The following is a 27751-nucleotide window of genomic DNA, read 5'->3' as shown; positions in this document are numbered from 1 at the left end:
GGCAAGCAGCCAAACACTGTTTAAGCTATATCCGTGGCACTTCAGACCTCTGCCTCACCTTTGACGTGTCGGAATTAAATGATCAGTCGCTTACGTAACAGCTACGACTCTTACACAGCGCAACTGCGGTACCGTACTTAGCCATCCGCGGACTTAACTTTCTCTTCACCTTCTTTTCTTTTCTCTGAACATGCAATTATTATCTGAACATGCCGGCGACTCTAGCAAGAGAATAGCACTTGGCAGCAGACTGGGGAGGTGACTTAGATACCCAAAGAGCGACCACTGGATATATTCAAGATTTATGGCGGAATAGTAGCCTGGAAGCCAAGAAGCTATCAACTACAGAGGCAGAATACATGGCATCAGCAAATGCGGCACGACAAGCAAACTTTGACGCATCTTGGACAATCTACAACTTGGACTTAATCAAGATCCTCTTCCTTTACTCAATGACAGCGCCGGATCAATAGCACTTGCTAAGAATCCATTTAATCACAAAGGATCCAAGCACATAGCCATGCGTCATCACTTTGTAAGAGAAAAGGTTCAAGATAATTCAATCTCCCTCTCACATGTCCCATCTGCCGACAATCTAGCAGATCTCCTCACAAAGTCCTTGCCTTCTCATACTTTCTCTTGACTGTGTAACTTACTTGGTATTGAACGGCAATCTGATCAAGGGGGAGTGTCAGAAGCAAATGATCAGGCACTTACATATCAGCTCTGACGCTTGCACTTACGGCGGTACCGTTCTTAGCTATCCGCAGATCTACATTCTCGTCACGATCGTATACCAGCATGGCCAATTCCCAACAAAGTTCCCAGAAGTTTGACAAACATTCGGACAAAACGGCATTTGTTGGAGGAGCAACCAAAACGTCAGCAAACCTTATCAGCCCCATTTCCCGTATACGGCAGATACACCAATTTTTCAGCCACCAAAAGATTCTCTCCACATCCGGTGAGTATGTCATTGCCCATGCAAGGTTTGGCAAACTTGGACAAAGTAAAGGATATATATGTGAATGTAGTAGAAGAAGAAAAGAGTTCGCCGTTGATTCTAGATCTTTGTCCTACCGTAGTACCTTTGAATCTTATCATTTTGAATAACCTTGATACCTTGACCAGCGCGTACTTGGCTGGTCTCATCAGTGAACCCTGAAGTTAGAACACGCACCTGACTTGTTCAAAATCACGAGCACATCGACGATAGTAGGCTTTTCATTATTTGTCTTGTGAGCTGAACAACAGATATTCTTGTTGGTCAATGTAGCTCCGTGACAATTCTCTTCCTGTTACAAATCATCCTCGATTGACCTCACATCAATTTGAGACAGATGGAAAGCAACACTTTACAAGCTTGAGATATGTATATTGATAGCAATGAGATACCTCGAGAGCCTTATGATATGCCCGACAGTGATATATAGCTCAGATGGATCCGGTGAGCTACTATGGTTGAAGTGTTTGGGATTGATAATGATACAATCACAGGGTAAAGTAAAATAAAGTGAAGTGAAGTGAAGTAAAGTAAAGTAAAGTAAAGTAAAAGTAAAGATAATTTGTACCATGGGAGAAAAGTATTGGACCCTCCTTCCTGGAAGGTCCTGGATCCTAATTTGCCACACAAATCTTGGTCTGTCATACAATGTATAACTACATCTTATGATCACGTTGTATTCGGCTGGCTTACATCATGTCAAGATGTTGTGACCTGGGTCATAACACTTCTTCTTCTTTCTTTTCTCTGAGCATGCAATTTTCATCTCAACAGCGCCTTAACCCGACTGTTCTAAGTTTTGTAGAAGTCACAGAGACGTAATTCGATGCCCCGACGGGGTGTTTTGCAAAGGTCCGGCAAGTTCCGGTGTGTGGTGTTGATGGTCTAATCGTTCCAAAAGGGTCGGATAATCCCGTTGGCTCTTGTTTGTCGATACCCCCCAAATTTCAATCTGTTCTTGTCTTTGCCGGACTTCGTGGTGATCCGCCGGCAATCGGTAAGGTTACGAGTTGTTTTGGGATGTGATCGTGCCACTGTCAAAACAAGATCGTCAAGTCAGATTTGGATTTGGGAACTCAATCATACTCCAACGAGCTTCGCGCAATGCGCGCAAGTTCCAACTCTTTAGCAGGCTGAACGACTGCAATCTCTCACGAACTAGTTGGAGTGAAAAGGATATACGAGCTCAACCTTTTGATAGGTGATTCGAGCTGAAGAGTGGGCCGGTATTTTGGCAAAGAGTCAAGTCACTGTGCATGCAACGACGGAAAAAAAACGCGACCTTCCACCTTGTTTCAGCTTCCATTTGAATTAGTTGATTATCGGTTTCACCTCCATACCGCTTCACCTTCCTCAGTAAGTTCATTGTCCTACTGCTTTTGTGACGAGGCCCGTCCCTGTGGTCTGACGATCCTTGATCAGCGTAGCTTACCCTAGCTACGGTTGACACTGGTAGGGCAACGGCGCACTGGACGGACAGATGGCTTGGAACTCGTGAACTGGTAACTGTTTGCATGCACGACATGAAGACGAGTAAGTGACCTTACGATTGTAAATTTGCACAGCCAAAGAGTGAATCGGATTCAAGGAGTGCCTGTGTCCCCTCGATGATTGATCTCGATACAGATCTTTATTGTTTCGAGGCGATTGGCACCAGGAAGTGTTCTTCGTGACATTCAATTAGTGACTTAACCGGGACGACTCTCCAGCTTCGCGACTTCGATCGTTTGACAAATTCTTGGAACGTAGCCTATGATATTTACCTCTGTGCTAGTCATTCTCAAACGTCAACGACGACCTCGCTTCGACATATCGTGAAAGTCTTTAGTTGCCTGGCCAACCGAAGGGCAGCGGGGCAGCGGAGGATCTGGTGTATTTGAATTGATCGTCTCGCTCGCAACATGACAGCGATTGACTCTGGATTGATTGTCATCAAGTCAATAGTGAGAGCAGTTGTCTTTGCTATCGAGTGATTCGCATTTGGTTCTAGCTAGCAAAATCGCTGACGCATTCCCAGCCTCGTCCAACGCCCTCTTTCCACAGACTGACCTTACCATCTCCACAGCTCACCGCAAGAATATTACCTGCTAAGGACCAGCTCACACGCCACACGGCATCAGGGAAGTGGGGGTCTTGAGAACTCGAAGCATTGGGCAGTAACGGTATAGACGACCAAGGGGATGATGGAGAGAGCCGGGTGTGGATCAAGACGGTTCGGTCCTGCAACGGGTGGACAGTGAGCAAGGAACCAGACACATATGTAAAACAAAGACGGACCTGAGAAGCAGACGCGATGTACATGCCGGGCAAGCCGATGTTGGGAGCCCAGGCAACGTCTCGCACCCAGTCATCATGACCTCGAATAGCTTCCTCCTCGCTCCATTTCTTCGCTTCCTCGTCGTATCCCCAGATACGGATGAGGTTATCTGACCCGGCAGTAACGAAGCGTTTCTGCGGTGAAAGAGAAGATGATTGCGAGGCACGATTGAGGTGAGAGGCAGTCGAAACAACGCTGGGAGCCCATGACACGGCATTGGCTCCAGTGCCGTGAGCGGGGAAGATGGAAACGTCGGTGGAGCCGTCATCTGACGGGACGTCTTAACACATGGTCGAGCTTGTGCACATTAAGATTACTCACTTTGGAAGCTCAATACGGAAACCTTGCCATCGCTGGAGGCGCAGGCAAGAATTGGGCCCAAATCGTATGGGGCCCACGAGATCGAATTCACTACTGATCAGCAAAATCGTCAAGAAGGTACGACTCACCGCTTGCAGTGTGTAACGTATGCTCCTTGATTCTCTCCCATCCGTCCTGAAGCTCACCCCCACTCCCTTTGCCTTGCCCTTGCCCAACCTCTTTCCAGATGAACACTCTTCCATCGTAAGAGCAAGACGCCAGAATGGAACCAAACGACGGATGGGCCCAAGCGAGTTGCCAGACCGGAGCTGTGTGTCTGCGAAGGGTGAGCATGGTTTCGGAGCACTAGACGAACCCTTTGAGGATGACAGGTTCGCCCTTGGCCTCGCCTTTGACAACGTTGAAGATACGGATGGTTTTATCGGACGAGCATGTTGCAAGCCGTTTGCCATAGTAATCGAGCTGAGCATCGTGCTGTAAGAGATGAGTAGTGAGCAAGGATACCATGTATGAGTGACAGTTGGATGGGTAACGTACGATCATGTCCTCGTGTTGGGTCTCGACAGGGACAGGCTTGGATGCTTGAGCGGACTGAAGTTGAAATTACAGTGAGCAAAGTCTTGCCCCAAAGAGGCTCACAACCGGGCTTACCATTGTGAAGGTAGTATGTGAGTGTGCGGAGTGAGTACAGAGACAAGAGGAGAGAGAGAGAGAGAGAGAGAGGAGAAACAAAGAGGAAGAGAGGATGAGGATGAGGATGATGATATGATATGAGGATGAGGGCGCAAGAGACGTGGCAAAGCTGAATTACGTAAGTGACGCGTTGTTACCGGTGTCCAAGCCAGCTCACGGATATTTCGAACATTAATCAGTCATCCCCCTTCCTTCTTCTTCTTCTTCTTCTTCCTTTTCTTCAACCGACTCTCATCTCCTGTGGTCCCAGCTTCTCATCCGCCACCTCCGGTCCAACATGTCATCGTTTGACGATATAGTCAAGATAGCGCTCAAGGAGCATGAAGATTCCGCCAGATCTGATAGTGCGTGCCTCAATCGAGAATCACGCTCATATCCAAACTTGCAGCCGCCACCTTTTTAAGAGATATAAAGGCTCAGCTAGAAGATCCAGCATCTGTGAGTGTGAATGCAAGAGTCGCCATGCCTGACTTCTACTCTAGATTCCTTGTTATTCGAAAACATCGCCTCCTTTGTCGCTGGTGTCCTTCAATTGCCTATTACAAGATACAGGTTACCCTCTGGAGGTGTACCTCCCAGGGGATATGGAGGCAACAGACATCGTTGACTGGGCTAAATTGAAGGAAAGATGGATAGGCTGGGGTGTTGAGTGAGTGTAAGAGTTTGCAAATCACTGTCAAAGCTGACAGTGACGCAGGATACCTGGAGAGCAAGATTGGGTTAAGGAGGGAGATCTGACATCGAGCCTCGACGGCTTGTCTCTTAACCTGAGAGAATTGCCGGCCTCGGTGCATTCTAAATTTCCTCTACCTGACCGTAAGGGTGAATACCTTGGGGCGCTCATCAAGGTGAGATCATGAAATAGTTGCTTAGTACTGACCGAAAGCAGGTGTACGATGACAACGCTTACAGACCAGCATCGACACATAAATTCCTCGGCGTCCTCTCGACTTCACCTATGCCGTCGAATGAGCCAGAAAATGCTGATATCGTCCCTACCATACACGTTCTAGCCGAAGTGGACCAGCCACCAATAGCTGGGCCTTCGAAAGAAGACGGAGACGTGCGAGAAGAACTTGTTGAATACCTTGCTACAGCCTTTGACCCTCCCGATCGATTAGCCGCTGAGTACGTATTACTACTGCTCTTGTCTTCACCCACATCACGACCCTCATCTTTATCGCCACTTGGTACCCTGGCAATCAACTTGATGCGAGAATCAGGTGCCACGACATCTGCGCTACATCCCGTCATCGCGTCCGTCAGCCCTCGCGTGATTCCCCTCGCCCTCACATTACCATTACTCCATACCCACCGATTCTCTCCAGCGTCTGCAGACTCTTCCTCACTGGAAGCAGGATTGTTGCAGCTGGGGGAGGGGACGGTTCTCATCGTAGATGAAGACGGGATGGGTAGCGGCGGCCAACTGAACGAGAAGGCCATAGGCAACCTGAGAGCGTTAAGTGATTGTCTCACGGAGCAGCGTGTGAAATACGATTACCCATATATGGACGGTCTGAAGATGGATTGTGCCGTGAGGGTGCTTGTACTGAGTCAGGGGAAGACCCTCCTGCCGGTGAGTAGCAATGCGATCTCGGTGACAGATGCTGATAGGCAATCAGGTCGATGTCAATCTGCCCGTCAGAGAGAACGGAGCGAAAACGACTACGCGACCATCGCTTGAACCGTTTCGTTCGTACCTAGCTAGGCACTCCGCTTCAACGCATGCTGCTCTTTTGGTGATTCCTGAAGAGACCGGTCAACTCATTCAGGACGACTTTGTGACTAGACGCAAGAACGGGTCTAGCGAACCGGAAGAAACACTGAAACGAAGGATGAAGATTGCAAGGCTCTTGGCTTTATCATATCCTCATGCGACTCTGACCAAGGAGGTCTGGGAACGAGCCGTACGGTTAGATGAAGAAGTAGCCAAACGCCATACGTTGCCATGAACACTTTTTACAATTTATGCGTCTATGAGATTTACCTTCTCCTCTTGTTTCTCAGCGGGCCGAGTGGGCTTTCGAGAATAGAATTCTGCGAGGATCTAATGTGTCAGCGAAACTATATGGAGCAAAACTCACCTTTGGGCTAATCCTGTTGAGAGATTCTTTGGGGAAGATTCGAAGGAGGTCCCAGGCGATATCGAGGGATTCGAAAATGGTACGAGACTCGTATGCGCCTGCTTTTTAGCGAAGATCAACGAGATTTTCTACTCACCTTGACCGACGAACTCCTTTTCAAATCGATCCAAAAACTCAAGAGCCAGCTTATCATCGGCAGACAGAGCCTCCTCTCCAACGACTGCCTTCATAGACGCGGCATCCTTGCCGACAGCGTATTTGGCATACTGTACGACTATCAGCACAGCCAGTAAGGGGGAAACTCACCAGCTGATTGGAGACATCTCCGTGGTCCTTTCGAGTGAGTTTCTCGCCAATAGCACTCTTCATCAAACGAGACAGCGAGGGCAACACGTTGATAGGAGGGTAGATTTGACGATTGTGGAGCTGACGATCGACGAAAATTTGTCCCTCTGCTGCGTCAGCGATGAAATGGAATCATAACTCACCTGTGATGTACCCTGTTAAATCCGGGATAGGATGGGTGATATCTATTCATATGTCAGGACAGCCCCCCATACTAATGCGCTTACCATCATTAGGCATGGTCAGGATTGGGACCTGAGTGATGGAACCGTTTCGGCCTTCGACGCGACCAGCACGCTCATAAAGAGTGGCTAAATCTGTGTAGAGGTAACCAGGGTATCCTCGTCGACCCGGGACTTCTTCACGCGCGGCAGAGACCTCTCGCAAGGCATCCGCGTAACTTTCGTCAGTGCTGAATGAGTAGGCAAACCTACCTTGACATGTCCGTCATGACCACGAGTACGTGCTTCTCCAATTGGTAAGCAAAGTACTCTGCGGTTGTAAGAGCAAGACGAGGTGTGATGATACGCTCGATGCTGCGAGACGTCAGTGACAGCGACAATGGTCTCACCAGGACTCACGTTGGGTCTGAGGCAAGGTTGACAAATAGGGTCGAGTTTGAGATACTTCCACTCTCCTCGAAATCCTGTTTGAAGAATCGGGCAGTCTCCATATTGACACCCATAGCTGCGAAGACAATCGAGAAGTTGTCTTCGTGACCATCATGCACACCTTTGTTGGCTCCCGGTCGTTTGACAAGACCAGCTTGTCGACAAATTTGAGCAGCGATCTGCGAGGTCAGTGTTGCGCTAGGACAAGCGACTCACTTCATTGTGAGGAAGACCCGCGGCAGAGAAGATCGGGATCTTTTGTCCTCGAGCGATCGAATTCTGATGGTCAGCGACGCTGTTGATTGATTTACTCACCATCGTGTCAATGGTCGAAATACCAGTCTGGATCATCTCCTCAGGGTAAATTCGGGAGAATGGATTGATAGGAGACCCTGTTCATGTCAGCGGATGCGATACGACCCACGACTCACCGTTGATATCGAGGTAGTCCTCCGCCCAGACTTTGGGTCCTTTGTCTACGGGATTACCGCTTCCGTTGAAGACTCGACCAAGCATGTCCTCTGACACAGCCAATTTCATGGATGAACCAGAGAACGAGACTCGAGTTGCCGAGGTATCCACGCCGGAGGTACCTTCGAAGACCTATACGATTTAGTTGGATCAGGCAAGATTGAACCCACCTGCACGATAGCCTTCTTTCCGCTGACTTCCAGGACCTGACCACCTCGAGTGGTACCGTCGGGAAGGGTAAGCTGAACGATCTCGTTGTAAGATGGGAACTGGGAAGGTCAGCGCTGCCTGCCACGCCATCACTCACCGAGACGTTGTCGAGTACGACCAAAGGACTGATAGGTCAGTGATGCTTTTGATCGATGCACTCACCCGTTCACCGCAGCGACAGTTCGATAGTCTGTAGCTGGTCAGTCTTTCGAAATGCTTTGCTGGCACGAGAGCACGCACCCATTCTTGGGTCGACGCCATATTCACGGATCGCGGCGGCCTGGCGATGGCTGATGAGCGGTGTTCCGACAGCAATGACGATATACTTACAGCGTTGATCTGAGCGAGCTCCTTGTCTGACATACGAGGGTCTGCGTTGACCATGATGAGATGTGGTATGAAGATGGTGATAAGTATTGCGAACGAGGACGGTAGAGGATGGAGAGAAAAGAGATGTAAGATGGTGAGAGAGGGGAGAGGTGGTGACGATGAAAGCGGGGCGGACAGAGCCGGGAAGAATTGATTACGTAAGTCTATAAACGTTTCTACTCGTATCGTGTAACTATCTCATCCATCTATCTGCTCAAGCTGCTCGAGACTCCTTGCGGATCTTCTGCTTGACCACATCACGCATTAATGACAACGATATGGACATGCGCAGAGCTGCTTCGAGGGGAGTCGTCTAGACGCTATGCTCTGATCATCGTCAACCAACCTATAAGGAAGGATGTGCTCGACAGAGTATGGAATGCGGCCCAAATGAGGCTCTGCGCGGATGGCGGCGGCAACAGGCTTTACAACGTGGATAAGTCGTGAGTGGTGGTGAGTGTCAGCGTTGGAAGAAGGGTGTTCTGACTGACGATTGGGAACTCTCAGATATCTTCCCGACATGATCAAGGGCGATCTCGATTCGCTCAGACCCGACGTACGGGAATACTACGAATCGAGGGGCGTCCCGGTCAAACACGACAGCGATGAATATTCGACAGACCTCATGAAATGCATCGTTGAAGTTCCAGAGGACGTCGCTTTGGTGCTGCTTGGAGGGTTGTCCGGGCGAGTGGATCAGACAGTACACACTATGTCATTACTGCATAAGCTCGAAAGGGACATATTCGTTCTCAGCGAGGAATCCATGGCGTGGCTCTTGAGGAAGGTACGTGTAGGAGGAAGTCATCGCCGGGCTGACGTCCACAGGGTAATCACGATATACACATCGATCATCGGACCATGGGTCAGACATGTGGAATTCTACCAGTCGGAGTAGAGAGTTCCCATGTGAAGACGAAGGGTTTGAAATGGGATACAGGTTAGTGCGGCTTTCTCGAGGAGAGCTGATGAATGCAGATTGGGACACGTCTTTGCTGGGCAATTTGTCGACGTCTAATCATCTGCTACCAGAGCATGAGGTGATACGGATTGAGACGAGTAAATCAGTCCTGTGGACAGTCGAAATACGGCCGCTCTGAGCGGTGGTCATACGAGTATATATATCAAGTGTGCCTGCATGTAACGCATATGTGATTAGGACGCGTCTGGAAGGAATATTTGCTTTGCGATAGGATAATACATGATCGACGAAGTGTACCTCTTCAACCCGCACCATGCTGCCGGATCTGTCCTTCTGCAAGACGCTGCCCAAGGTGGAGGTAAGGGGATCAGATTGGAAGGGCGCTGACGAACGCCTAGTTACATGCCCATCTGACCGGAAGCATAAGTCTGCAGTGCCTCCAGGAGATTTGGGAATCGCGCAGAGACAAGGAGCCGAATTTTTCTCTGGAAGCTCCCAACATCGTCCTCGCAAGTGACAAGGTTGGGCAGAGTGTCGAAACGTGGGTGGTAGGAGATTGGAAAGACGGCTGACGAGGACCAGGTTCTTTCCCCTGTTCAATAGCTATCTCTATTCTTTGGTCAACACGCTCGACGCCATACGTTACGCCACCAGATCGGTCCTGTCCGCGTTCGCAGATGATGGTGTAGTCTACCTCGAACTTCGCACAACACCTCGAAATCTGTCGGGCGATGATGGCGACGTCATCCTCTTCGAAAGGATCATCTCTGCCATCGTCTCCGTCATCGAGGACTGGAATGGTGATCACGCCGAACGTATGAGAGCTGGTCTGCTTCTTAGTATCGACCGTGCAAAGCATAGTCCCGTTCAGGCGACAGAGATAGTCGACCTTGCCGGGCGGTTTCGACATGAAGGCCGACCAGTACTCGGTCTAGATTTATGCGGGGATCCCAATTCTCCAAGCGATATCGCAATCTTTCGTTCGGCTTTCAAGCTTGCGAGTGAAAGACGTCTCCCATTCACCATCCACTTCGCTGAGGTTCCGAATAGCTCGACCGAGCGCGAACTTGCAGAAATCTTATCGTGGAACCCATCGCGTCTGGGTCACGTCATTCACGTGCCGTTGGAAATGAGACAGCAGATACTGAGCAGCGACATTGGTCTCGAACTGTGTCTCAGCTGTAATGTCCTCGCTGGGATGCTGCCGGGGGAAAGGCAGGGTTTTGTAGACCATCACTTTGGCTGGTGGTGGAAGGCAAAAGGGAGGATCAGTCTGGGAACGGACGATGTGGGTGTTTTCGCCAGTCCAAGTAGTGAGGAGCACATGCTTGCTGCGCAGCATTTCGGACTGAGCAGACAAGATCTTGTGCGATTAAGTAGAACAGCGTTGACCATTGCCTTTGGCGACACTTCGGCGGCGCAGCATACACTAGAATACCACGCCTGGTAGGAGATGTAACAGTCTGCATGCCGCTCGAGACCTTTACAAAACGCATATCATGAAGGGAGAAGAGGGATCACTCAAAACACAGATGCAGAGAATCCAAGAGACTCCTTACTCCGCCTTCTCATCCTTGACCTCCTCCTTGGTCTCAGCCTCAGCCTCAGCCTTGGCGTCGTTCTTGCCCCACTCGGCGAGAACTCGAAGGGCCTCGTCCACCTTCTCCTGTAGTGCGGGGGGAGACTCGACGAGGTGAAGAAGCTCGGCGTTGTCCATCTCGAGGAGCATACCGGTGATCTTACCAGCGAGATCCGGTTGAGTCCTGTGCGGAAGTCAGCTAGAGTCGAGAGCACCGGGTGATCACTCACTCGAAGATCAATGGGTAGAGAGCCTCTCCCAACATCTGTTTCTGGTCAGCGGGAGGAGCCCTAGCCAACGACTGGGCGTCGAGTCGAGAAGCCTGAGGAGAGGGAGCTTGTGCCTGCTCATGGGGTCGGACGGGCATCTGACCGCCTCGAGGGAGACCGCCAGCGGGCAGGCCTTGGGGAGCTCCAACAGGGCTGGGTCCACCATTGGCTCGAGGTCCAGTGGGAGGAGCAGGAATTCGACCGCCAGCACCACCGGGTCGGACGGGATACTGCGGGGGAACACCACCGTAACCCAACTGAGTGGGTGGAATGCCGTAAGCGGGCATGCCAGGGATCGGCTGACCGTTGGGGGTATAACGCGGTCGGGACTGCATGATGTTCTGAGGGCCACCGGGGTAGCCCATCATAGGACCACCACGCATGGGAGGCATGCCAGGCATGGGTTGACCGTAACCGGGCATAGGAGGGTATCCGTAGACCGGTTGACCCATGTAGCCTTGCATACCGCCAAAGCCACCGGCACCATACTGCATTCGCTGGTTGGCACGCTGAGCGATCTGGGACTCGAGAGCTTGACGACGGATGTCCTTTCGCTGCGCGAGTGCCACGTAGAGGGGTTTGGTACCGATCATCTTGCCGTTCATTTCAGAAACAGCCTTGGTGGCCTCGTCAGGCGAGGAGTAGCACACGAACCCGAAGCCCTAGATCAAATTAGTACAGCTGAAGAGTGAAAGCAGGTCCAAAACTTACCCTTGAGGCCTCATTGTCATCCTTCATTACCTTACACGAGGTGATGGTGCCGAATGAATCGAATTCAGCTCGGAGACGGTCATCATCCCATTCATCTGCAGGTCAGCGTTGCTTCATCCAGATATGAACTCACCATCAAGATTCTTGACATAAAGGTTGACACCAGCACTCTTGGCCTCATTCTCCATCCTCTTCTCCTCGTGACTCTTCTTCAACTCAGCCTCTCTCTCGAGCTTGCTCTGAGCTCGACCGACGTAGAGCTTCTTTCCATTGACCTCCTTGTCATTGAGCTCGTCGACAGCCTTCCTAGCGGCCTCGTGGTCTTCGAAGTTGACGAAACCAAAACCTTTGCTGGCACCGCTCTCGTCCTTGCTGAGAGCGACAGAAATAGTTTCACCGAAGGGCTTGACAAGTGCCTCAAACTCTTCTTCGGTGACTTCAAGGTCAATGTTCTTGACGTAAACGTTGGTGAATTGAGCACGCTGCTCCTCGACCTTGGAAAGTCGCTCCTTCTTGCCAATGTGGTGGCCGACATAGACCTTCTTGTCGTTGAGAAGCATACCGTTGACGGCCTTGATGGCGGCGTCGGCAGCCTCGCCGGTAGAGTAATGGACAAAGCTGCTTTGGATGAGCGGGGCAAAAGGTACCAAGAAATTGAGGACTCACGCGAAACCACGGCTCTTGCCGGTCTCGTCGGTACCGACTTTGCAAGAAAGAATGTCGCCGAAAGCAGCAAAGGTGTCGTGGAGAGCCTGAGGGGTTTTAGCATGATGCAAGTACCGAATATTGTTACTTGCTCACCTTGTTGTCAATACTCTCGTCAAGGTTCTTGATGAAGATGTTTCCCTGACCGGTCTTCCTCAAAGCGGGGTCACGCTGAGACCACATGATTCGACAAGCTCGGTTCTTGATGAGAGAGTAGTTGAGGTGCTCGAGGGCCCGCTCACCGTCAGCAGCATTGAGGTAATTGACGTAAGCGTAGCCGAGGGATCGTCGGGTGACAGCATCACGGCAGACACGAATGCTGTCGCCAGTTAGCTGTGGGCTGTATTGCAATCCCCTGTAAAACTCACGAAGCAACGGGCCCGATCATGTTGAAGATCTCGAAGAGCATAGCCTCAGTGACGCTCGAATCGAGCTCGCCAACGTAGAGACTAGCGGAAGCGGAAGGCTGAGTTGCGGGCACCTCGCTGGCAGGGGTAGACTGAGCTGCAGAAGCGGGAGCGGCAGGCTTGGCCGGAGCCTGAGTAGGCGAGGTGACGTCGGTTGACATTGCTTTTAGCTTCGTTTCGTTTTTGTTGATTGAAATTGGTGGGATCGTCCACGTGAATAGTAATTGAGAATATGCGTTTACGTAGGGTTTTTGAGGGCTGAAGGGAGGGAAAGGAACGTTAGTTGTCCAGCACAGCAAGGAAGGAGGGTGTGAAGGTCGAACTGGTGGGTAGAGGTCGTGAGAGGACGCTCTGTGACTCACCTTTACAGACTGTGTTGTCTCTTTCAGACCGGATCAGTTTCAAAAGAGAGGTGAAAGAGAAGAGAGGAAGAAAGAGAGAGAGAGAGATAAGTTAGTAGTCGATGAAAAGAGAGCGGTGGGTGAGGAACGAGGTGGCAAAGTTTGTAATGCCGCGGGTTTATGGCAATGTGGCATTCCTGTCACGTCTGATCATCATCGTGGCGCACCTGACAACATTGGATGCACTCTTCCATCTCATTCCATCTCTATATACTACACACACACACTCTCTCTCTCTCTCTCTCACTCTCTCCCCCCCTCTATACTCATCGGTCTCAGTCCACCATGTCTTACGCCTATTCCAATCCCTATCAACGCACGCAGCCTGCATTCGGTACTCCCGTGGCATCTTCATCCGCGGCCAAAAATGAGGCACGTCAAGTCCTCTTCACTGGATTGCCCTATGACATTGGGGAGAATGACCTTCGGGTGAGTTGCATGACTGGTCGGCGCGATTCCCTCACTAATCTCATTCTGCATCTTCAGGAACTCCTTCTCGCGGATCCCCTGCGGCTACCACCGGTCACTACCTCGGTGGAGTGCTTTTATAGTGTCGAAGGTCGATTCAAAGGTACCGCCTTGGTCTATGTCGCCAGTGATATCGATGCCGAGAGGATCAGGCGAGAATACTCTGGTCAACAAATTGACAGGAGTGAGTGACCAAGGGTGATGAATACCGCTAACTTGTTAGCTTTCACCATATCGGTGCACCACGTGTTACATTCTACCCAGTCATTACCTCTCACTCCTCAGCCAGCACCTGTTGTAGCTCCTCGAACCAACCAACCCCCTATCAAACCAAAGGGTAAATCAGCGGCACCTGGTCCCGTCGCGAACGACAAACCTTTGGGTCTGAAATTGTTAGCGAGGTTGAGTAAACCTGGTCAAGTGAAGGACAAGCACCAGTTGGCGTGAGTTTGTTACACACCATTTGCCGACTCGCGCTCACCTGCGCCTCAGCCTTCTGGAAAAGCAAAAGGCGAACCTCTCAAAGTCAGGCAGATCGGGCGCCGCCTTGCTGTCACGGTTGCAAGCCACACCTGGTGCTGCCAATGCGAAGACAAAACCGAAACCTAAGCGATTATCGACTGGCAATGCCAAAATAGGACGGGCAAAGGTAAACACAAACAAGAATGCGATGGATGTGGACAAACCGGTCCAAGCGAAGAAGGAGAAACCAAAACCTAAGACACAGGCGGAGCTGGACGAGGAGATGAGAGCTTATGAGCGCGCAAGGAGATTCGCGGCTTGAGTTGCATGCATACAGAACGACACTACTTCTTGCCATCCTTGCCTCCCGCACCCTTTTCGGCTGTGTCCGCGGGAAGCGTCTTCGCTAGAAGCTCGTCGAGCAACGCTGCAACATCCTTCTGCATCTGATCGATGGTGAAGGCCGCTATCGATCAGTCACTACCGCTTTCAAAGTGTACTCACGGAATGGAGGTTCGACTTTCGAAGCGAGCCTGTCGAGAACGCTCACTCGATGTCTGGTGATCCACTGCATGTCAGCGATAGTTCTTAACGCCCACTCACCCTTCTCAGATTCTCTCTCGTGGTAGGCCGCTCGCCCGCAGGCAAATTTTCAAACTTGACGCAGAGGACGAAGAAGGCTGCAGAAATGACATTGCTCTCCTCTTCAGTATCGAGGAATACGTTAGCAGGCAAGTCGATCAGAGCGCACGCGCCCGGAGGAAGAGGATGGCTGTCGAAGTGATCCGCGATGCGTTGTAACTCGAACTTGTGTGGCATAGTAGCCGGCAGGGGATGGTCTGAGTGTCAGCATTGAGCAAATTTAGATAATCTCACCTTGGGAAGTCATGGTGAGTGTTGATCCAGGTGGGGGTGGGAGGACAGACATTAGTGACGATGTGATATATATAACCTATTTATAATCTACACGATAGCTTGACGCTCTGTTCTCCTTTCATGCACGAGGACAAAGGACTCAATGTTATAAAAGGTACTTGGAGTTCCCCTTCCGTGCAATAGCCATCTTGCTTCAAGACCTCTCGACGCTACAATGGGTGAGTGACGACGTCAGGCCTGAGAGCTGATGGCAGTCGGAGTATACTATACGGTATGTATGAACGGATAAATGAAGCTGATCTTAGCGGCGGACACTACCTATTGCACCTCAGATATGTCCGCATTGCGGCACAGGTGGGTTTATGGGCGGGGAACGTTGTTGATCGTCAGGCTTTCTTCAAGCAACCAGGACTTCGCGGACAGCCCATATATGTGGGATCCCACTAGTCCCGCTCGTAGCAGATGAGGACGTGTTGTGTTGGTCCTGCGGTTGGCAAGCCCGCACTGGTGAGCTTAACCTTTGATACTCGTGAGCTGACCGTTAGCATGGACAAGAAACCGGTTTTATCCGTAAGTCGTCAAGCGCAATGCGAAGCTGACTTTCAGGGGTCGTCGGAGTGGTATGTTCTGGACGACGGGTAGAGGTAGATGGGGTGGCAGGTCGAATGACTGGGATAGACGAGGAGATTACACATTTAGGTTCTGGTCTCGACGTAGACGATACATGTAATAGATACATATATGTCAACTAGCACTTGACCTTGGTAAGATAGTCTGCGAGGCGCTGGTACACATCCTCGTACTGTTTGAGGTTTTCCGGATCTTTGAGATCTGCTCGTGCTGCCGCCCACCCGTGGTGACTAAAGTATTAGCGCTGTTGGTATCTTTTTTCACTTACACAGTGTCGTAAAGATGGTAATCGCAGGATTTGGCGAATGCTTTCTCCTCAAGGGCAGTGCTGATCTGTTCAACGACCTTCTTGTCCTCGTCCTACCAGTCAGCGTGGAATATACTTGCACTCACTCACGATACTGGGGTAGAAACCCAGAGGCACAGAGAGCTTTTCCCCGTCTTCTGCCGCGATCATTGCGGGATGGACTATCGCCCCACAGCAGAAGGGTGTACCAGACGTAAGAGCAAGGAGGGCGAGTTTACCGCCTGGCATTCAGCTTTGTTGGGACGGTACTACTCACCCCAGCAGTAGCCAAGAATTGAGGCCTTGTCGATGCCATGTGATCTCTTCAATTCCTTTGCGAACTCGATCACCTCCGGGAGTCGAGCATCTAATTTTGCTCTGTATCGGATCAGTCCCAGCTTTTTCAATCGAACGCTTACGTTCCCGCGAAAAACTTTTGCAGTTCATCCTTGTCTCCGTCTTTATCTATCGGGAAAGGTTTTCCACGGAAGACATCCGGCATAAATATTTTGGTGGGCGAAGTGAGCAAAAGATGCGAGGCGAGGAGGTCGCAGCCCTATCTGTCAGCCGGAGCTGAGTTCAGTTACTCACTCGGATGGTCGTATCCCTACGAAATCTGATGAGCTTCGAATTGAGTAGTAGAGCATTCAGACTCACCATAGCCCAAAGATGTCATAAATCACGATCAAAGCATGCTTCGCGTCTTCTGGACCAGTCTGCCGTTCAGCACGAAGCTCGTTCGAGCTCTGACTCACCACGTAGACCTTGTCATATGCCCCGATGGACTCAAAACGACCGGTGGGTTCGTAACCTGAAGGCTTCGAAACGGGATGAGGTACCTTCGGCTTGGAAGGGTTGGAGGCGGATTGGGGTGGACAACATTCGGTGTCTGCGGGTGCTGTCAGCTTGTTGAGGGGCTGAGGCACCACAATCATGTCACTGACTCTGTGACATGGCGTGTAAGGGCTCCTGTAGTGGTGAGTGGTGAATGAGAATTAAGCAGATGCAGTAACAATGATTGAAGTGGTTATTTAGATGTTGTATGTCCCGAGTGGAGGCAGATGACGTCTAGACCCTGTGGCAGTCAGATCCTTCATGCTCATATGCAAGACTGTGTACAACAATGCATTAAATCCACATCATAAGCTGGTGTCTAGTGTAATCTTGACCAGAAGCCAAATCGGCAGCAGAACCAAGGGCGGGGTAGAAGGGTACCATCGCGTCGGATGCACCGAGGATGAGAGTGTCTATATGTCAGCCTCGTTCTTATGATGGCAAACTCACTGTAGATCCGCCAGTAAACTTCTCGCACTCGTCGCGCCGGGTGGTAGAGACCTTGCAGGACGTAAGAGAGAACTGGACCCGGTCCAATACCTAAACGCATAGCCTCGATGGCATCCATGACACCACCAATCACGTGAGGACTCGTTTCAAAGATATTTGGCCAAACAAGATTGAGAAGATGAGTGAGAGCTTCTTCGTAACCAAGACCGGCGACACCAACGGCAAGATGCTTCACGATGGCACAGGCCGTTTGTCGGTGAACGTGATCACGATCCGTCAACGCGTCTTCCAGCAGACCCACCACCGAGTGGATGTAGTCCTTTGACATCTCGCCGACGTATTCAAATACGAAAGCAAGAGCTTTGAGACAACCGTTTCGGACGTTAAGCTCTGGCGTTCGATACTCATTGAGAATGGCAGGAATACAAGTGAAAGGTCCACATGTCTCGGATACGATAGCTGATCGTCAGCTCACACCTTGCATTGTATGACTCACCGATAGCAACGGTACTGCAGACACGACTTTGTCGCTCCTGCACCTTCAGATTGGTCAACAACACGCTGAGGACATCTTGTGGACCAATGGCTTTGGCGATGTAACCGAACGAATTGACGGCAGCTCGTCGAATAGCCTTCTTGTGAGCCTTGAGAAGATCGAGCAGTTCGAAACAAATACGCATCCACTCCTTTGCGGGGACGAACTCGGCACCACGATCGGCTATACGACCGATCAAGTTGATAGTTGCTTCTTGCACCTTCTCGTGACGATTTCGTAGAATGGGTGTCATTCGAGGAACTGGATATCAGCAGGGTCCAGCAAAAGTGTACTCACGTAAATCCTTGACAGGGGGGTTCATTTGGGTCATTCCCACGACATTGGCGATGGCTCCTTCCGCGGCGATAAGACTGAAGTTAGCGACAACGTCAACAAGTTGACTCACCTTCCCAAGGCGTCTGGATACTCCTCTCCAAGTTGTTCGAAGATGACCACACCAAGCTTGCTGAGTAACATATCCTCTCCACAGCTCTTGATGATAGGAGCGAGTCGTGTTGTGAGATCCGCGGCGAGCATTCGAACCTTGGCTGATTTGTTTGTCAATCGCCATAAGATCATGGAAACGATCTGTGGAAGGTACGGCTTGACGCGCCCACCGAGCGCGTTTACTACCGTTGCAAAACCATCCAACATGACGGTATCTTCGAGTGTCTGCTCCTGGAATGCGAAGATGATACCGTCGATCAGGAGAACCTCGAGTCGTTCGTCGATATCAGCAGCACCGACATTCGCAACGACCTTTGTGACAGTCTCCATCACCATCTTTCTGAACGGCTCGGATTCGTCTTTGAGGTCATTGCAAACCCGACTAACGATCTCCGAGACACCAGCCTTGTTTGCGAGCTCGACGGTCGTGTCGACGAGTTGCTTGTAGTTTCGCTTGTCCAGAGCCATACGACGAACCCAGAACGCTTTGAAGAACTCCGGAAGCACTTCCTCTTTGATATAGGTCGGGGTGACACCTTCAGTAGAAGCACACTGCTTGATGACTTGAAGCACGATTCTACGCATTTCCTCATCCGAAGTTTGGAACTCTCGGATGAGGATAGGCATACACTCTCGCACGTAGTAGCCGGCATACTCTGGATCCATGAGGGGGATGATATAACCGATGGCTTTGAGGAACGCCGCCAAGGTCTTGCCACGATGTTGTCGAATACCAAGCCAGAGGGGTTTGAGCACATTGTCGAAAGACTCGATACCGTAAGGGGCTGCAGACTCTGCCAACGCGGCTAGAGCAAGAGCGGTCATGGTTCTGACTTTTTGCTGCTCGTCTTGTAGACCATCGGCAATGGCGTCCACAAGATTACGCAGGTGTGGAAGAATGGCACAACCCATCATGATGGCAATCTGTTGGATGATACGGATACCAGTGTGTCGAGCTTGCCATGACTTTTTCGATCGACAAACGGCTCGGAGGAAGGGAAGGAGAGCGGGTATACCAAGCGCAGATGCGACGACCGAGAAAGCACGAGCAGTCGTATTTCGGACATACTCGTCAACGTGATCGATATCCGGTCGCATCGTAGAGATCATGTGAGCGAGACCGGCTGCCTTGGCGAGGTTTGATATGATCTCTCGACCTTCGACACGTGCGTAGTAATCCTCATCGATAAGAAGGGGCTCAATGACGACGAGGATCTTGTGAACGTATGGACGAACCAAGTCATCCAGTTTGTAAAGAATTCGGTCAATGACCTTGACGAGGAGATGTCGTTCTTGGTCCTCAAGAGTACGTTCCATGAGGAGAGGCAGAATCTTATCGAACAGCGGTCCAGCGCCGAATTCCCTCGCTCGATCGGTGATTTGACGCAGAGCGGTCTTTCGTACTGGCGGTGTTCCGTTCTTGATCTTGAGCAAAAGCCGCATGATCTTCCTCTCTTTCAACTCCTCCACCGTGTAAGCCGCGTCGTCCTCCTCGCCACCGCCCTCGCCCAATACCTTTGCAAAGTACTGTGTGTCCTCAGGTTTCAAGAACTGAAGTGTTCCTATGCCTTCAATCTCGGTTTGCTCCGTTGATCCTTGCATTCCACCAGCGGCAGCACGAGCTCGGGCAGCATCCGCTTCATCCTGCATCATGAATCCGGTCTCGGCGGTCGCTGGAACCATCTTACGCACGGAAGGACCAGGCTTATAATCGTCGGGAACAAGGACCACAGCATAACCCTCTTCGCCACCGGGAAGCAAGCTGTCCAACTCTTCGTCTGTCATTCGTCGGTATCGCTTGTCCTCCACCATCATCACACCGGATGCAGACGGCGCGGGTACGATGGTGGATGTTGAAGTAGAAGCAGCCGGTGTCTGATCCCATCGTGATCGTTTCTTCTCGGGAACCTCTGCTGGTGTTTGGTCCCAACGCGAACGTCGCTTGGTCGTGCCAGGTTCTTCCTTGACCTCTTCCACATCCCAACGTCGTTTCTTGACATCCCGAGGTGGTGTATCGCCCCCAGCCAGATCTCGAGGCGGTGTGTCTTCTGCAGCACCTCTGGGTGGAGTGTCCCCGCCAGCGATCTCCCTAGGTGGTGTCTTATCATCCACCATCATCTTCTCATCCTGTCCTTTGTCCTTCTCCAGCTGCTCTTTGAAACGTCTCACCCTCTCCTCTTCCTTCTGCAAGTTGATCCTTCTCATCCTGTCCTCATAGCTCTCATCCTCTCCCTCTCCCTGACCCTCCTGTCGATTGAAACGACGTAGATGATAATCGCTCTGCCTGGCGGCTACCTGTTTAGATCTAGCTTTGTCATCGAAGGCGTCTGGGGCGTCTTCTTCGTCTGCGAGCTCGGCATGCTCATCGAGAATCTCTTGGGGAGCCGTGTACGACTGGAGCGTCGGATATGGGTCCGCCATGATGTCGGTGTAGGAGACGATCAGGGAATGAGGAATGCCGAATGGTGATGAGCCAATTGAGGATGAGTCGAGTTGAGGACGTGAGAGACTCTCTTGAGGTTGACCCTGTGACGGAGTTGAGGACAAGTCTCCGTGTTTTGTTTTTACTCACTTTATTCGGTCCCCTCCCATGAACGAAAGGGTTTTCCCGCACGTATCGTCGACATCGGATTTAAGCAAACGCCGACACCCAATTGTATGCAGTGAGCTCGGGTGCCACATTGAGTGATCCAGGTACGGTTCTGTCGTTTTACAGTGTTTTGCAATGAGCCCAGTTGTATCAGTCACAGTCAGTTAGTCAGTCAGTCAGTCAATCCGCCTGCAGCTTGCTTCGTTTGCCTGCTTGCGTTGAATTCGAGGTTTGTGAGACCACTTCACCCTCCTCTTTCAAACCCGTCAAGCATCATCGTGAGTACTCGATATCAGCATATTTCTATTCTACAACTCATCTCAAACATCCTTCTCTTCTCCCCCCTCAAACCAATAACAGCATCATGTCCGCCGCCAACAAAATCCAGCGTACCGCCAACGCTCCCCAAACCGCTCCTTCAGAGATCGAGCAGCAGATAGCTCAGGCTCTCGTCGACCTCGAGCAGAACGTCCCCGAGCTCAAGGCTGAGCTCCGACAGCTTCAGTTCTCCGCTGCCAAGGAGGTTGACGTCAAGGGTGGAAAGAAGGCCGTCGTTGTCTTCGTCCCCGTCCCCCAGGTCAAGGCCTTCCACAAGGTCCAGCAGAGGTAAGTGTTGGGATATTCAAGGATGATTCGAAAGCTGGAGAGAGGGAGAGGGGGACGACCAAGGTAGACGGAGGGACTTTTCAGGCCCACCTCCCTTGGTCGTCTCAGTGTGTCTGGGAGCGTGGGGCGAGAAAGCAGACTGTACTCGGATGCTGATGGTCAAAACTCCTTGCAATCCTTTCCCATCCCGTTGCTATGCCTTTTTTTTTCCTTCCCAACACCACATCTACCTACTTTCTCAGGCTCACCCGAGAGCTCGAGAAGAAGCTCTCCGACAAGTACATTGTCTTCCTCTCCCAACGACGAGTCCTTCCCAAACCTGCCCGAAACGCTACCACCGCTAAGAAGCAAAAGCGACCCCGATCCAGAACTCTCACCGCCGTCCACGAGAAGATCCTCGAGGAGCTCGTTTGGCCCAGTGAGATCGTCGGCAAGAGGACCAGGGTTGCCCAGGATGGTGGCAAGTTGATCAGGGTGTGAGTGTTGCATCGTTGTACTGTTTATGGTCTATGAGCGAAATGCTGACTTTGCGCAGCTACCTCGACTCCAAGGACCAAAACAACCTCGAGTACAAGCTCGACACTTTCTCTTCCGTCTACCGAGCGCTTGCCGGTAAGGATGTCCACTTCGAGTGAGTGTCGCATGTTGTATCGCCCGTCCATGCATGCTGACCTTTTTGGTCAGGTTCCCCGTCACCGCTGCCGAGTAGATACCCTGACGACCTGGTGGCATGCATGTTACATAACGCAACTTTCCTTTAGTGTACCTTCCTTTGATCCGCCTGAACAGTCAATCAAGGACCGTTGGTGTCGTCCTGATAACATCACACAGATTGGATTTCCGTGTCCAAAACACATCGCATCCCAAGAATACAAGCTAACAGAAATGTCCGAGAAGAAGAAGAAGAATGATGAAAAGGCATTCCAGTTCGGGCCATTTGAGCAGGTCATCCTGGTGATCGTTGTGATGGGATTTGGTAAGTAGGCACACACTGACCCAGCTGATGACAGCCTCTCACCCGTCACTCCCGTACTCCCCATTCGGTATCAGCCCAGACGGCTACTTTGCCAGTTTGCCTTTCCTCTCTCCTCCGTTCCTGATGCTGGTCATTGTGGCATATCTTGGATATCATATTCTCTCCAGACAGGAAGCGGCACGAGACCGTGCAAAAGCTTTAGCCAAAGTCAAGTCGTCTTCAAAATCGTCCTCGTCTTCTTCTTCGTCGTCGTCGTCACCTAAGAGTTCCAAGCCGTTGTCTTCGTCTGATGTGCGAGCGGGTGGGATGTCTTCTGCCTCATCCAAGAAGGTCGGTGATCCAACACCCAAGCAAGTTTCTGGGTCAAGCAAAGATGACCCGTCTAGCACATCGTTCCGCAAAAACTATTTCATGACCATGCAAGGTCCTGGTCGACCTGCACTTGTCCCTTTCCAGGATGGATTGCGACCCAAAGCCGGGGAACCCGCTGGCACCCTCTGGTGGGACAATGTTCCAGATGGTAAGTCAGCCGACAGACTGAGGCGTACTGATCGGAAGACGCTGCCGATCTCATGGCACCGCCCATCGATAAGGACAGACTGAAAGCATCCATGAAGAATCCGTGGCTGTCTCAGATACTGGAAAAGGATATACAGTTACTAAAGATTGCTAAGCAGTCAAAGGAAGAGGAAGAGTGAGTGATTCGACTATGACGGGACCTAACGCTTGCAGACGTTACGCCAAAGTCGCAAATCTGCTACAAACAATGCTCGGCTTCCTCCTGTGTGCCGTGGATATGCGTTTGGGTGTCGGTGAGTACACTGCCACGCCGTACGTGACTGAACTTTTCAGTTGCCCTCGTCTTCTTCCTGTGGAGGCATTTTACAAAGCTTCACGATGAAGCCATGTCGGGCGAGAAAGATGCAGTAGAGAAAGAGAAGGAGGAGCTCACCAAGAAAATCAGCGAAGCGAGAAAAGCTGGGTTGAGTTCGTCAGATTATCAAGGGCTTCAGATGGCACTGGAACGCCTGGGATAGCCATGGGCAGGGAAAAGTGGCATAATCGGACATAAGTGTTACAGTTCATTGTTGAATCGCTTCTATCCATACTGTAGTTCCTGCCGAGCAGTATCATTGTCGTAAAATGGTGACACGAGCTGTGAATTGCTGTAGGCGGAAAGCCGCAAGGATGACGAGAACGACAGTGTTCAGTCTCGCGACAACCTGATGACTATTTGCGACCATGTAACGAAATGTTCTTTACCACCGTGATACGTTTTCTCTATCGGCTCTACGCCGTTGTAATTTCGATGGCAGTTCATCGGATGAAATAAATAGGCACTGCCTGTCTCTCATCTCAAGAATAGTTATCTTCTCCTTTTATAGACCTAGCACACAGGCGCTGTACCAGCCCAGAGGCACCAGCCCAGAGGTCCAGTCAGACCAACTTTCATTCCATTCCTCGAAGACACGGTATGAACAATGCTGAGATGGTTGTCCGCTGCAGTTAACGACGCTGGAAAGCTCCCTTCCTAAAGCTCCCTTCCTTCTTGTGTCAAACATATTTCTATCGTATTTGCCAATTCTCAGAATGCTTGCAAGCCGCAACTTCAGGAGATTATCACCGCAAAACAGTCTACGTTGTCATCAGCGGCAGCTACGTGAACCATGATTTGGAACGGTCTGTCGAATGTGAGCGTATGCGGACATCAGGATGAAGCTAGATTCGGTCATGCTTCTTAACTCAATGGGTAATCGCGACAAACAGCCTTTGTGATGTTGGATCATTCTGCAGTATACCAGATAGATACTGCCTGCCAAGAAAATGTGGTTAGGCAGTTCTTTGGAAGTTGACGATCGACATTGAGACGCGCCAAGTCAACAGCTGCATCGAACCAGTTTATCAGCTTTGAAAAAAATCAGCACTTGCTGTGAAGCCATCGAGCAGATCGTGCCGTAGGCGCAAGACCGACGCTGAGAGCAAGACGCGATCGTGAGGAGGATACCGCATAGCACGCCCATATTCACTGAATCTGTACGCTGGGTGGCTCTCCTTTTAATCGTGCTGGTTCGATGCATCGGCAAGGCGTGACCGAATCGCTTCCCTCTGACCCATGTCCCAGCGTGCATGACCACATCGATACATCAGAGGATATCCTTGAGATTGGTCTGGGCGGAGCCTCGCTCGAGTGGTTTGGGTTGATTGGGTCCGGGCTTCCATCCGATCTAAGTGGATGTCAAGGGAAGCCGCGAAGAAACTCGTATCACTCACCATGAAAATGATCGAGAATGTAGCCGGCACACTGCCGTCCTCGTCTCCGTACAGCTCTGTACCATCAGCGCGAGTCAAACGGCAGCGAACATACCTTTGTATATCGCCTCTGCCGCCAGTAAGACATCTCTTGACACAGCCGCACGTCTCCCCAGAATAGCGTTGGTCTCGCCCATATCTCGTAGATCCGCCATCAGTTCCCAGATCGACGGGTACTTGATGACGATGTCCTCGACATCAACGGTCGTGAGTGTGAACCCGGCTCGGGTGAGAAGGGAAGGTGCGTCGGTTGGGTCTTGGCTGTTCAGCGGTTGACGGCGAGAGGACGACTCACTGATCATCGGTGACACACGATTGGCAATTCCTCCTCTACGCTCCTGTTCTGCGAGCTGGATCGATGTTCTGGCCATGTCAGCGCATGTCAAGCGATAAGACCCACCTCAGCTCGAAGAGCGTATCTCCGCCAAAGACCGCCCCGACAAACACACCGTCCTCTTTCAGCAGGTGACGGACTTGGGTGAGGGCTCCTGAGGAGGAGTTAGGCGAATTGCTTATCGTTTGATCTCGCGCGTCGCTCACCAACGATATCCCCGACCCAATGCAGACCTCCAGCGTTGACGATTGTCTCTACCTTGCCCACAAGCGGCTCGATTTCCGGATGATCTAATAAGTTCGAAGCCGAAGCTTGGATCCGTTTCGGTGGTGCTGATGGTGCTGTCAGCGACACCGTTACTACAAGAGATGCGATACTCACAAACGAAAGAAGCGTCGTCATCTCGATGCAGTGCTTCCTCTGTTACCGATCAGTCCGATTTCAAGCTATGCATGACTCACTGCTCGACTCGACAATCCACCATTTCCGCCTTTCACTCTGAGACGTTCCAGTGGCTGGCACTTCGTCCGCTAAGACTTCTTGCAATAGCTGTGTGAGCTGGCCCGCATGCGCAGAGAGCTCCAAGATCGATGCTGGAGGGACTCGAAGATCCTTGACGTGGGATTAGCAGCTGTGTAGGTCATCTCGATCGACCACCTCACCTCGATCCTTTCCGCTAATCTTTCCGATATCTCCTCTCTGAGATAGTCAACCACTCTCAACGGATCCTGTGCTTCTTGTTCACCCGTCAGAGCGCTGTTCTGCTCCCTGAGCCTCAGGATCGCCCGATCTCGCTGTCGATCTTTCGATGGCTCGTCGAATACTTCATACGGCGCGGTGGGAGGTGGTGTGTGGGGTGAGAGCGTGGCGTACAGCCTGCAAGTGGAGATTGTGTATGCTTGCGTTGTGGTAGCCCGTGGACATCTAGCCAGTCTCAGTGGGGGTAACAATGATGGTCGCATCTTTGATATTACGAGTGTAATCAGAAGAAACAGATTGAAAGTTCACGATAATAACAACGGCGTGAACTGAACACCCTCCACTTTGCAAAATGGCCGATGGGACCCCCTGATTCGTCACATAGCAAATCGACACCCAGGCGGTAGAGGCATACCCACTGGCTCAGCTGACCTTGGAACACATTTATACCGGATCATGTATCCAGCTCAGACGTGAACAGTTTCAAGGCAACGACGCCAGCAGTGTGTGCGAATGCGAATGCATCCATGGCTCGTAAAAAGTACACAAACCAACCCTCTACTCCTTGACCTCGTCCTCTCGCTCGACCTCGAGGATACCCTGCCTCTTCTCTGCCAACCTCTGTGCCTTTCTCTCCCGCATGGCCTTGTTCTTGACACGACGGGCCTCTTGCTGCTCGGCGAGGTGCTTGGTCCTGAGCTTCTCGGCCTTGGCTTTGTGGATGTGCTCCATCAAGACACGCTTGTTCTTGAATCGGTTACCCTTGGCCTCGAGGTAAAGAGTGTGGTACCTGGGAAGGAAGAGGTGGGTCAGCGACGCCCGTCGGTGTCAAAAGACACGGACACTCACAAGTGCTTGTCGATCTTGCCACCCTCTCGGTACTTCCTCAACAACCTCCTCAGAACTCGCATCCTCCTGAGCCATTGGACCTTGGTGGGCATACGGGCCTCGGCGGTACCCTTTCGCTTACCGAAACCGGTGTGTCGACCGGCTCGCTTGGCGGCGAGGTTGTCCCTTGTTCGGGCACGAGAGTGGATGACGGTGGGCTTGATGATGCTGCAAGGTTCGTGGTCAGACAAGGACTCGGAGGAGAATCGGAATGACACATGTACTCACATGTGACCGTCCTTGAGGAGCTTCCTCACTCCGCTTCGAGAGTTGGCCTGTCCAATCTCGGCAGCCTCTTGGGGGTCAAGCCAGACTGGGGTGGAAGTGTCAGCGTGCGCTCGGGGCGTTTTCATTCAAGAGTCATCCTTCATCCACGTCCCTCTTCCATTTGGATATGATCAGAGCCCCTCCATTGTATCGTGGGTTCTTGCCTGTCCCTGTGGTATTTGTTCGATCACCGCACCCATTCCAATCTCTCGCTCTTCTCCATCCAACAGTCTCTCGATGTTCCCATATACAACCTCTCAAATCCCCTCCATCTGATCGCGAGGACCCCACCACGACGACCACCACTACTCACTCTTTCGCTGACCGACACCGGCGACGGAAGCCGCGAGCCTCTTCTGCTGCTTAAGGTTGACCATATCGAAGGTGTGTGATGACTTGATGGATGAGGAGAAGAGGAACAGAGCAATATACGATGGATATCGATTAGAGGTAGTGCGGTGTGCAGGTGTGTGAGAGAGAGCGTGTGAGTGCGTGGGATTGGACAGCGGTCAGCATCGAGAGGGGAGGCAAGAGCAAACGTCGATCGGAGATATGACAATCGGCGAATTCTTTTGTGGCATTGAATGAGTGAGGGAGCAAGGCGGACGTTGCCGACATCGGCTTTAGTCTCATTTCGATGTTATCTCCGCCATCATCGCGTGTTATTTCACGAAC

The 27751-nt window shown here is 51.3% G+C and overlaps 15 protein-coding genes across 15 annotated transcripts; 6 read left to right on the top strand and 9 right to left on the bottom strand.

Moving 5' to 3' along the window:
* Positions 1-2989: 2989 nt before the first annotated feature.
* On the bottom strand, positions 2990-4295 carry IAR55_004035 (uncharacterized protein; the record flags this gene model as incomplete). Its single annotated transcript, XM_066947138.1, has 7 exons — positions 2990-3223; positions 3281-3588; positions 3642-3673; positions 3827-3949; positions 3997-4115; positions 4179-4232; positions 4293-4295. 7 exons carry the CDS (start codon positions 4293-4295, stop codon positions 2990-2992), a joined length of 873 nt encoding a protein of 290 aa, XP_066802517.1.
* Positions 4296-4611: 316 nt separating this feature from the next.
* Positions 4612-6286, top strand: IAR55_004034 (uncharacterized protein; the record flags this gene model as incomplete). Its single annotated transcript, XM_066947137.1, has 6 exons — positions 4612-4678; positions 4723-4772; positions 4817-4983; positions 5032-5122; positions 5224-5910; positions 5957-6286. 6 exons carry the CDS (start codon positions 4612-4614, stop codon positions 6284-6286), a joined length of 1392 nt encoding a protein of 463 aa, XP_066802516.1.
* A 14-nt stretch (positions 6287-6300) lies between these two features.
* On the bottom strand, positions 6301-8439 carry IAR55_004033 (uncharacterized protein; the record flags this gene model as incomplete). The annotated part of the gene is made up of 11 exons (XM_066947136.1): positions 6301-6371; positions 6555-6692; positions 6907-6948; positions 6991-7193; positions 7255-7299; positions 7345-7528; positions 7806-7977; positions 8043-8114; positions 8226-8245; positions 8296-8335; positions 8386-8439. 11 exons carry the CDS (start codon positions 8437-8439, stop codon positions 6301-6303), a joined length of 1041 nt encoding a protein of 346 aa, XP_066802515.1.
* Positions 8440-8691: 252 nt separating this feature from the next.
* IAR55_004032 (thiamine pyrophosphokinase) lies at positions 8692-9524 on the top strand (the record flags this gene model as incomplete). Its single annotated transcript, XM_066947135.1, has 3 exons — positions 8692-8867; positions 8932-9215; positions 9403-9524. 3 exons carry the CDS (start codon positions 8692-8694, stop codon positions 9522-9524), a joined length of 582 nt encoding a protein of 193 aa, XP_066802514.1.
* Positions 9525-9659: 135 nt separating this feature from the next.
* On the top strand, positions 9660-10796 carry IAR55_004031 (uncharacterized protein; the record flags this gene model as incomplete). The annotated part of the gene is made up of 3 exons (XM_066947134.1): positions 9660-9704; positions 9781-9887; positions 9950-10796. 3 exons carry the CDS (start codon positions 9660-9662, stop codon positions 10794-10796), a joined length of 999 nt encoding a protein of 332 aa, XP_066802513.1.
* A 105-nt stretch (positions 10797-10901) lies between these two features.
* On the bottom strand, positions 10902-11932 carry IAR55_004030 (polyadenylate-binding protein, cytoplasmic and nuclear; the record flags this gene model as incomplete). The annotated part of the gene is made up of 3 exons (XM_066947133.1): positions 10902-11109; positions 11156-11856; positions 11906-11932. The coding sequence occupies 3 exons, from the start codon at positions 11930-11932 to the stop codon at positions 10902-10904; spliced, it is 936 nt and encodes a 311-aa protein (XP_066802512.1).
* An 86-nt stretch (positions 11933-12018) lies between these two features.
* IAR55_004029 (polyadenylate-binding protein, cytoplasmic and nuclear) lies at positions 12019-13178 on the bottom strand (the record flags this gene model as incomplete). Its single annotated transcript, XM_066947132.1, has 4 exons — positions 12019-12523; positions 12572-12657; positions 12707-12929; positions 12979-13178. The coding sequence occupies 4 exons, from the start codon at positions 13176-13178 to the stop codon at positions 12019-12021; spliced, it is 1014 nt and encodes a 337-aa protein (XP_066802511.1).
* Positions 13179-13703: 525 nt separating this feature from the next.
* Positions 13704-14670, top strand: IAR55_004028 (uncharacterized protein; the record flags this gene model as incomplete). The annotated part of the gene is made up of 4 exons (XM_066947131.1): positions 13704-13847; positions 13905-14070; positions 14188-14329; positions 14379-14670. The coding sequence occupies 4 exons, from the start codon at positions 13704-13706 to the stop codon at positions 14668-14670; spliced, it is 744 nt and encodes a 247-aa protein (XP_066802510.1).
* A 22-nt stretch (positions 14671-14692) lies between these two features.
* On the bottom strand, positions 14693-15167 carry IAR55_004027 (uncharacterized protein; the record flags this gene model as incomplete). Its single annotated transcript, XM_066947130.1, has 2 exons — positions 14693-14794; positions 14952-15167. The coding sequence occupies 2 exons, from the start codon at positions 15165-15167 to the stop codon at positions 14693-14695; spliced, it is 318 nt and encodes a 105-aa protein (XP_066802509.1).
* Positions 15168-15972: 805 nt separating this feature from the next.
* On the bottom strand, positions 15973-17094 carry IAR55_004026 (uncharacterized protein; the record flags this gene model as incomplete). Its single annotated transcript, XM_066947129.1, has 6 exons — positions 15973-16064; positions 16248-16322; positions 16418-16538; positions 16732-16747; positions 16798-17029; positions 17085-17094. 6 exons carry the CDS (start codon positions 17092-17094, stop codon positions 15973-15975), a joined length of 546 nt encoding a protein of 181 aa, XP_066802508.1.
* A 174-nt stretch (positions 17095-17268) lies between these two features.
* On the bottom strand, positions 17269-20827 carry IAR55_004025 (uncharacterized protein; the record flags this gene model as incomplete). The annotated part of the gene is made up of 5 exons (XM_066947128.1): positions 17269-17387; positions 17476-17784; positions 17921-18142; positions 18257-18330; positions 18387-20827. 5 exons carry the CDS (start codon positions 20825-20827, stop codon positions 17269-17271), a joined length of 3165 nt encoding a protein of 1054 aa, XP_066802507.1.
* Positions 20828-21360: 533 nt separating this feature from the next.
* Positions 21361-22311, top strand: IAR55_004024 (40S ribosomal protein eS7; the record flags this gene model as incomplete). The annotated part of the gene is made up of 4 exons (XM_066947127.1): positions 21361-21602; positions 21845-22078; positions 22138-22233; positions 22287-22311. The coding sequence occupies 4 exons, from the start codon at positions 21361-21363 to the stop codon at positions 22309-22311; spliced, it is 597 nt and encodes a 198-aa protein (XP_066802506.1).
* Positions 22312-22487: 176 nt separating this feature from the next.
* On the top strand, positions 22488-23615 carry IAR55_004023 (uncharacterized protein; the record flags this gene model as incomplete). Its single annotated transcript, XM_066947126.1, has 3 exons — positions 22488-22578; positions 22658-23098; positions 23431-23615. 3 exons carry the CDS (start codon positions 22488-22490, stop codon positions 23613-23615), a joined length of 717 nt encoding a protein of 238 aa, XP_066802505.1.
* A 1107-nt stretch (positions 23616-24722) lies between these two features.
* On the bottom strand, positions 24723-26184 carry IAR55_004022 (uncharacterized protein; the record flags this gene model as incomplete). Its single annotated transcript, XM_066947125.1, has 8 exons — positions 24723-24803; positions 24850-24893; positions 24944-25149; positions 25289-25376; positions 25429-25554; positions 25604-25642; positions 25684-25834; positions 25885-26184. The coding sequence occupies 8 exons, from the start codon at positions 26182-26184 to the stop codon at positions 24723-24725; spliced, it is 1035 nt and encodes a 344-aa protein (XP_066802504.1).
* A 295-nt stretch (positions 26185-26479) lies between these two features.
* Positions 26480-27453, bottom strand: IAR55_004021 (60S ribosomal protein eL19; the record flags this gene model as incomplete). Its single annotated transcript, XM_066947124.1, has 4 exons — positions 26480-26711; positions 26771-26977; positions 27038-27122; positions 27390-27453. 4 exons carry the CDS (start codon positions 27451-27453, stop codon positions 26480-26482), a joined length of 588 nt encoding a protein of 195 aa, XP_066802503.1.
* Between the last annotated feature and the right edge of the window lie 298 nt (positions 27454-27751).

The sequence above is a fragment of the Kwoniella newhampshirensis genome, chromosome 7 (genome assembly GCF_039105145.1).
Source record: "Kwoniella newhampshirensis strain CBS 13917 chromosome 7, whole genome shotgun sequence".
Classification (NCBI taxonomy): Eukaryota; Fungi; Basidiomycota; class Tremellomycetes; order Tremellales; family Cryptococcaceae; genus Kwoniella; species Kwoniella newhampshirensis.
This window is presented reverse-complemented; position numbering and strand designations above follow the sequence as displayed.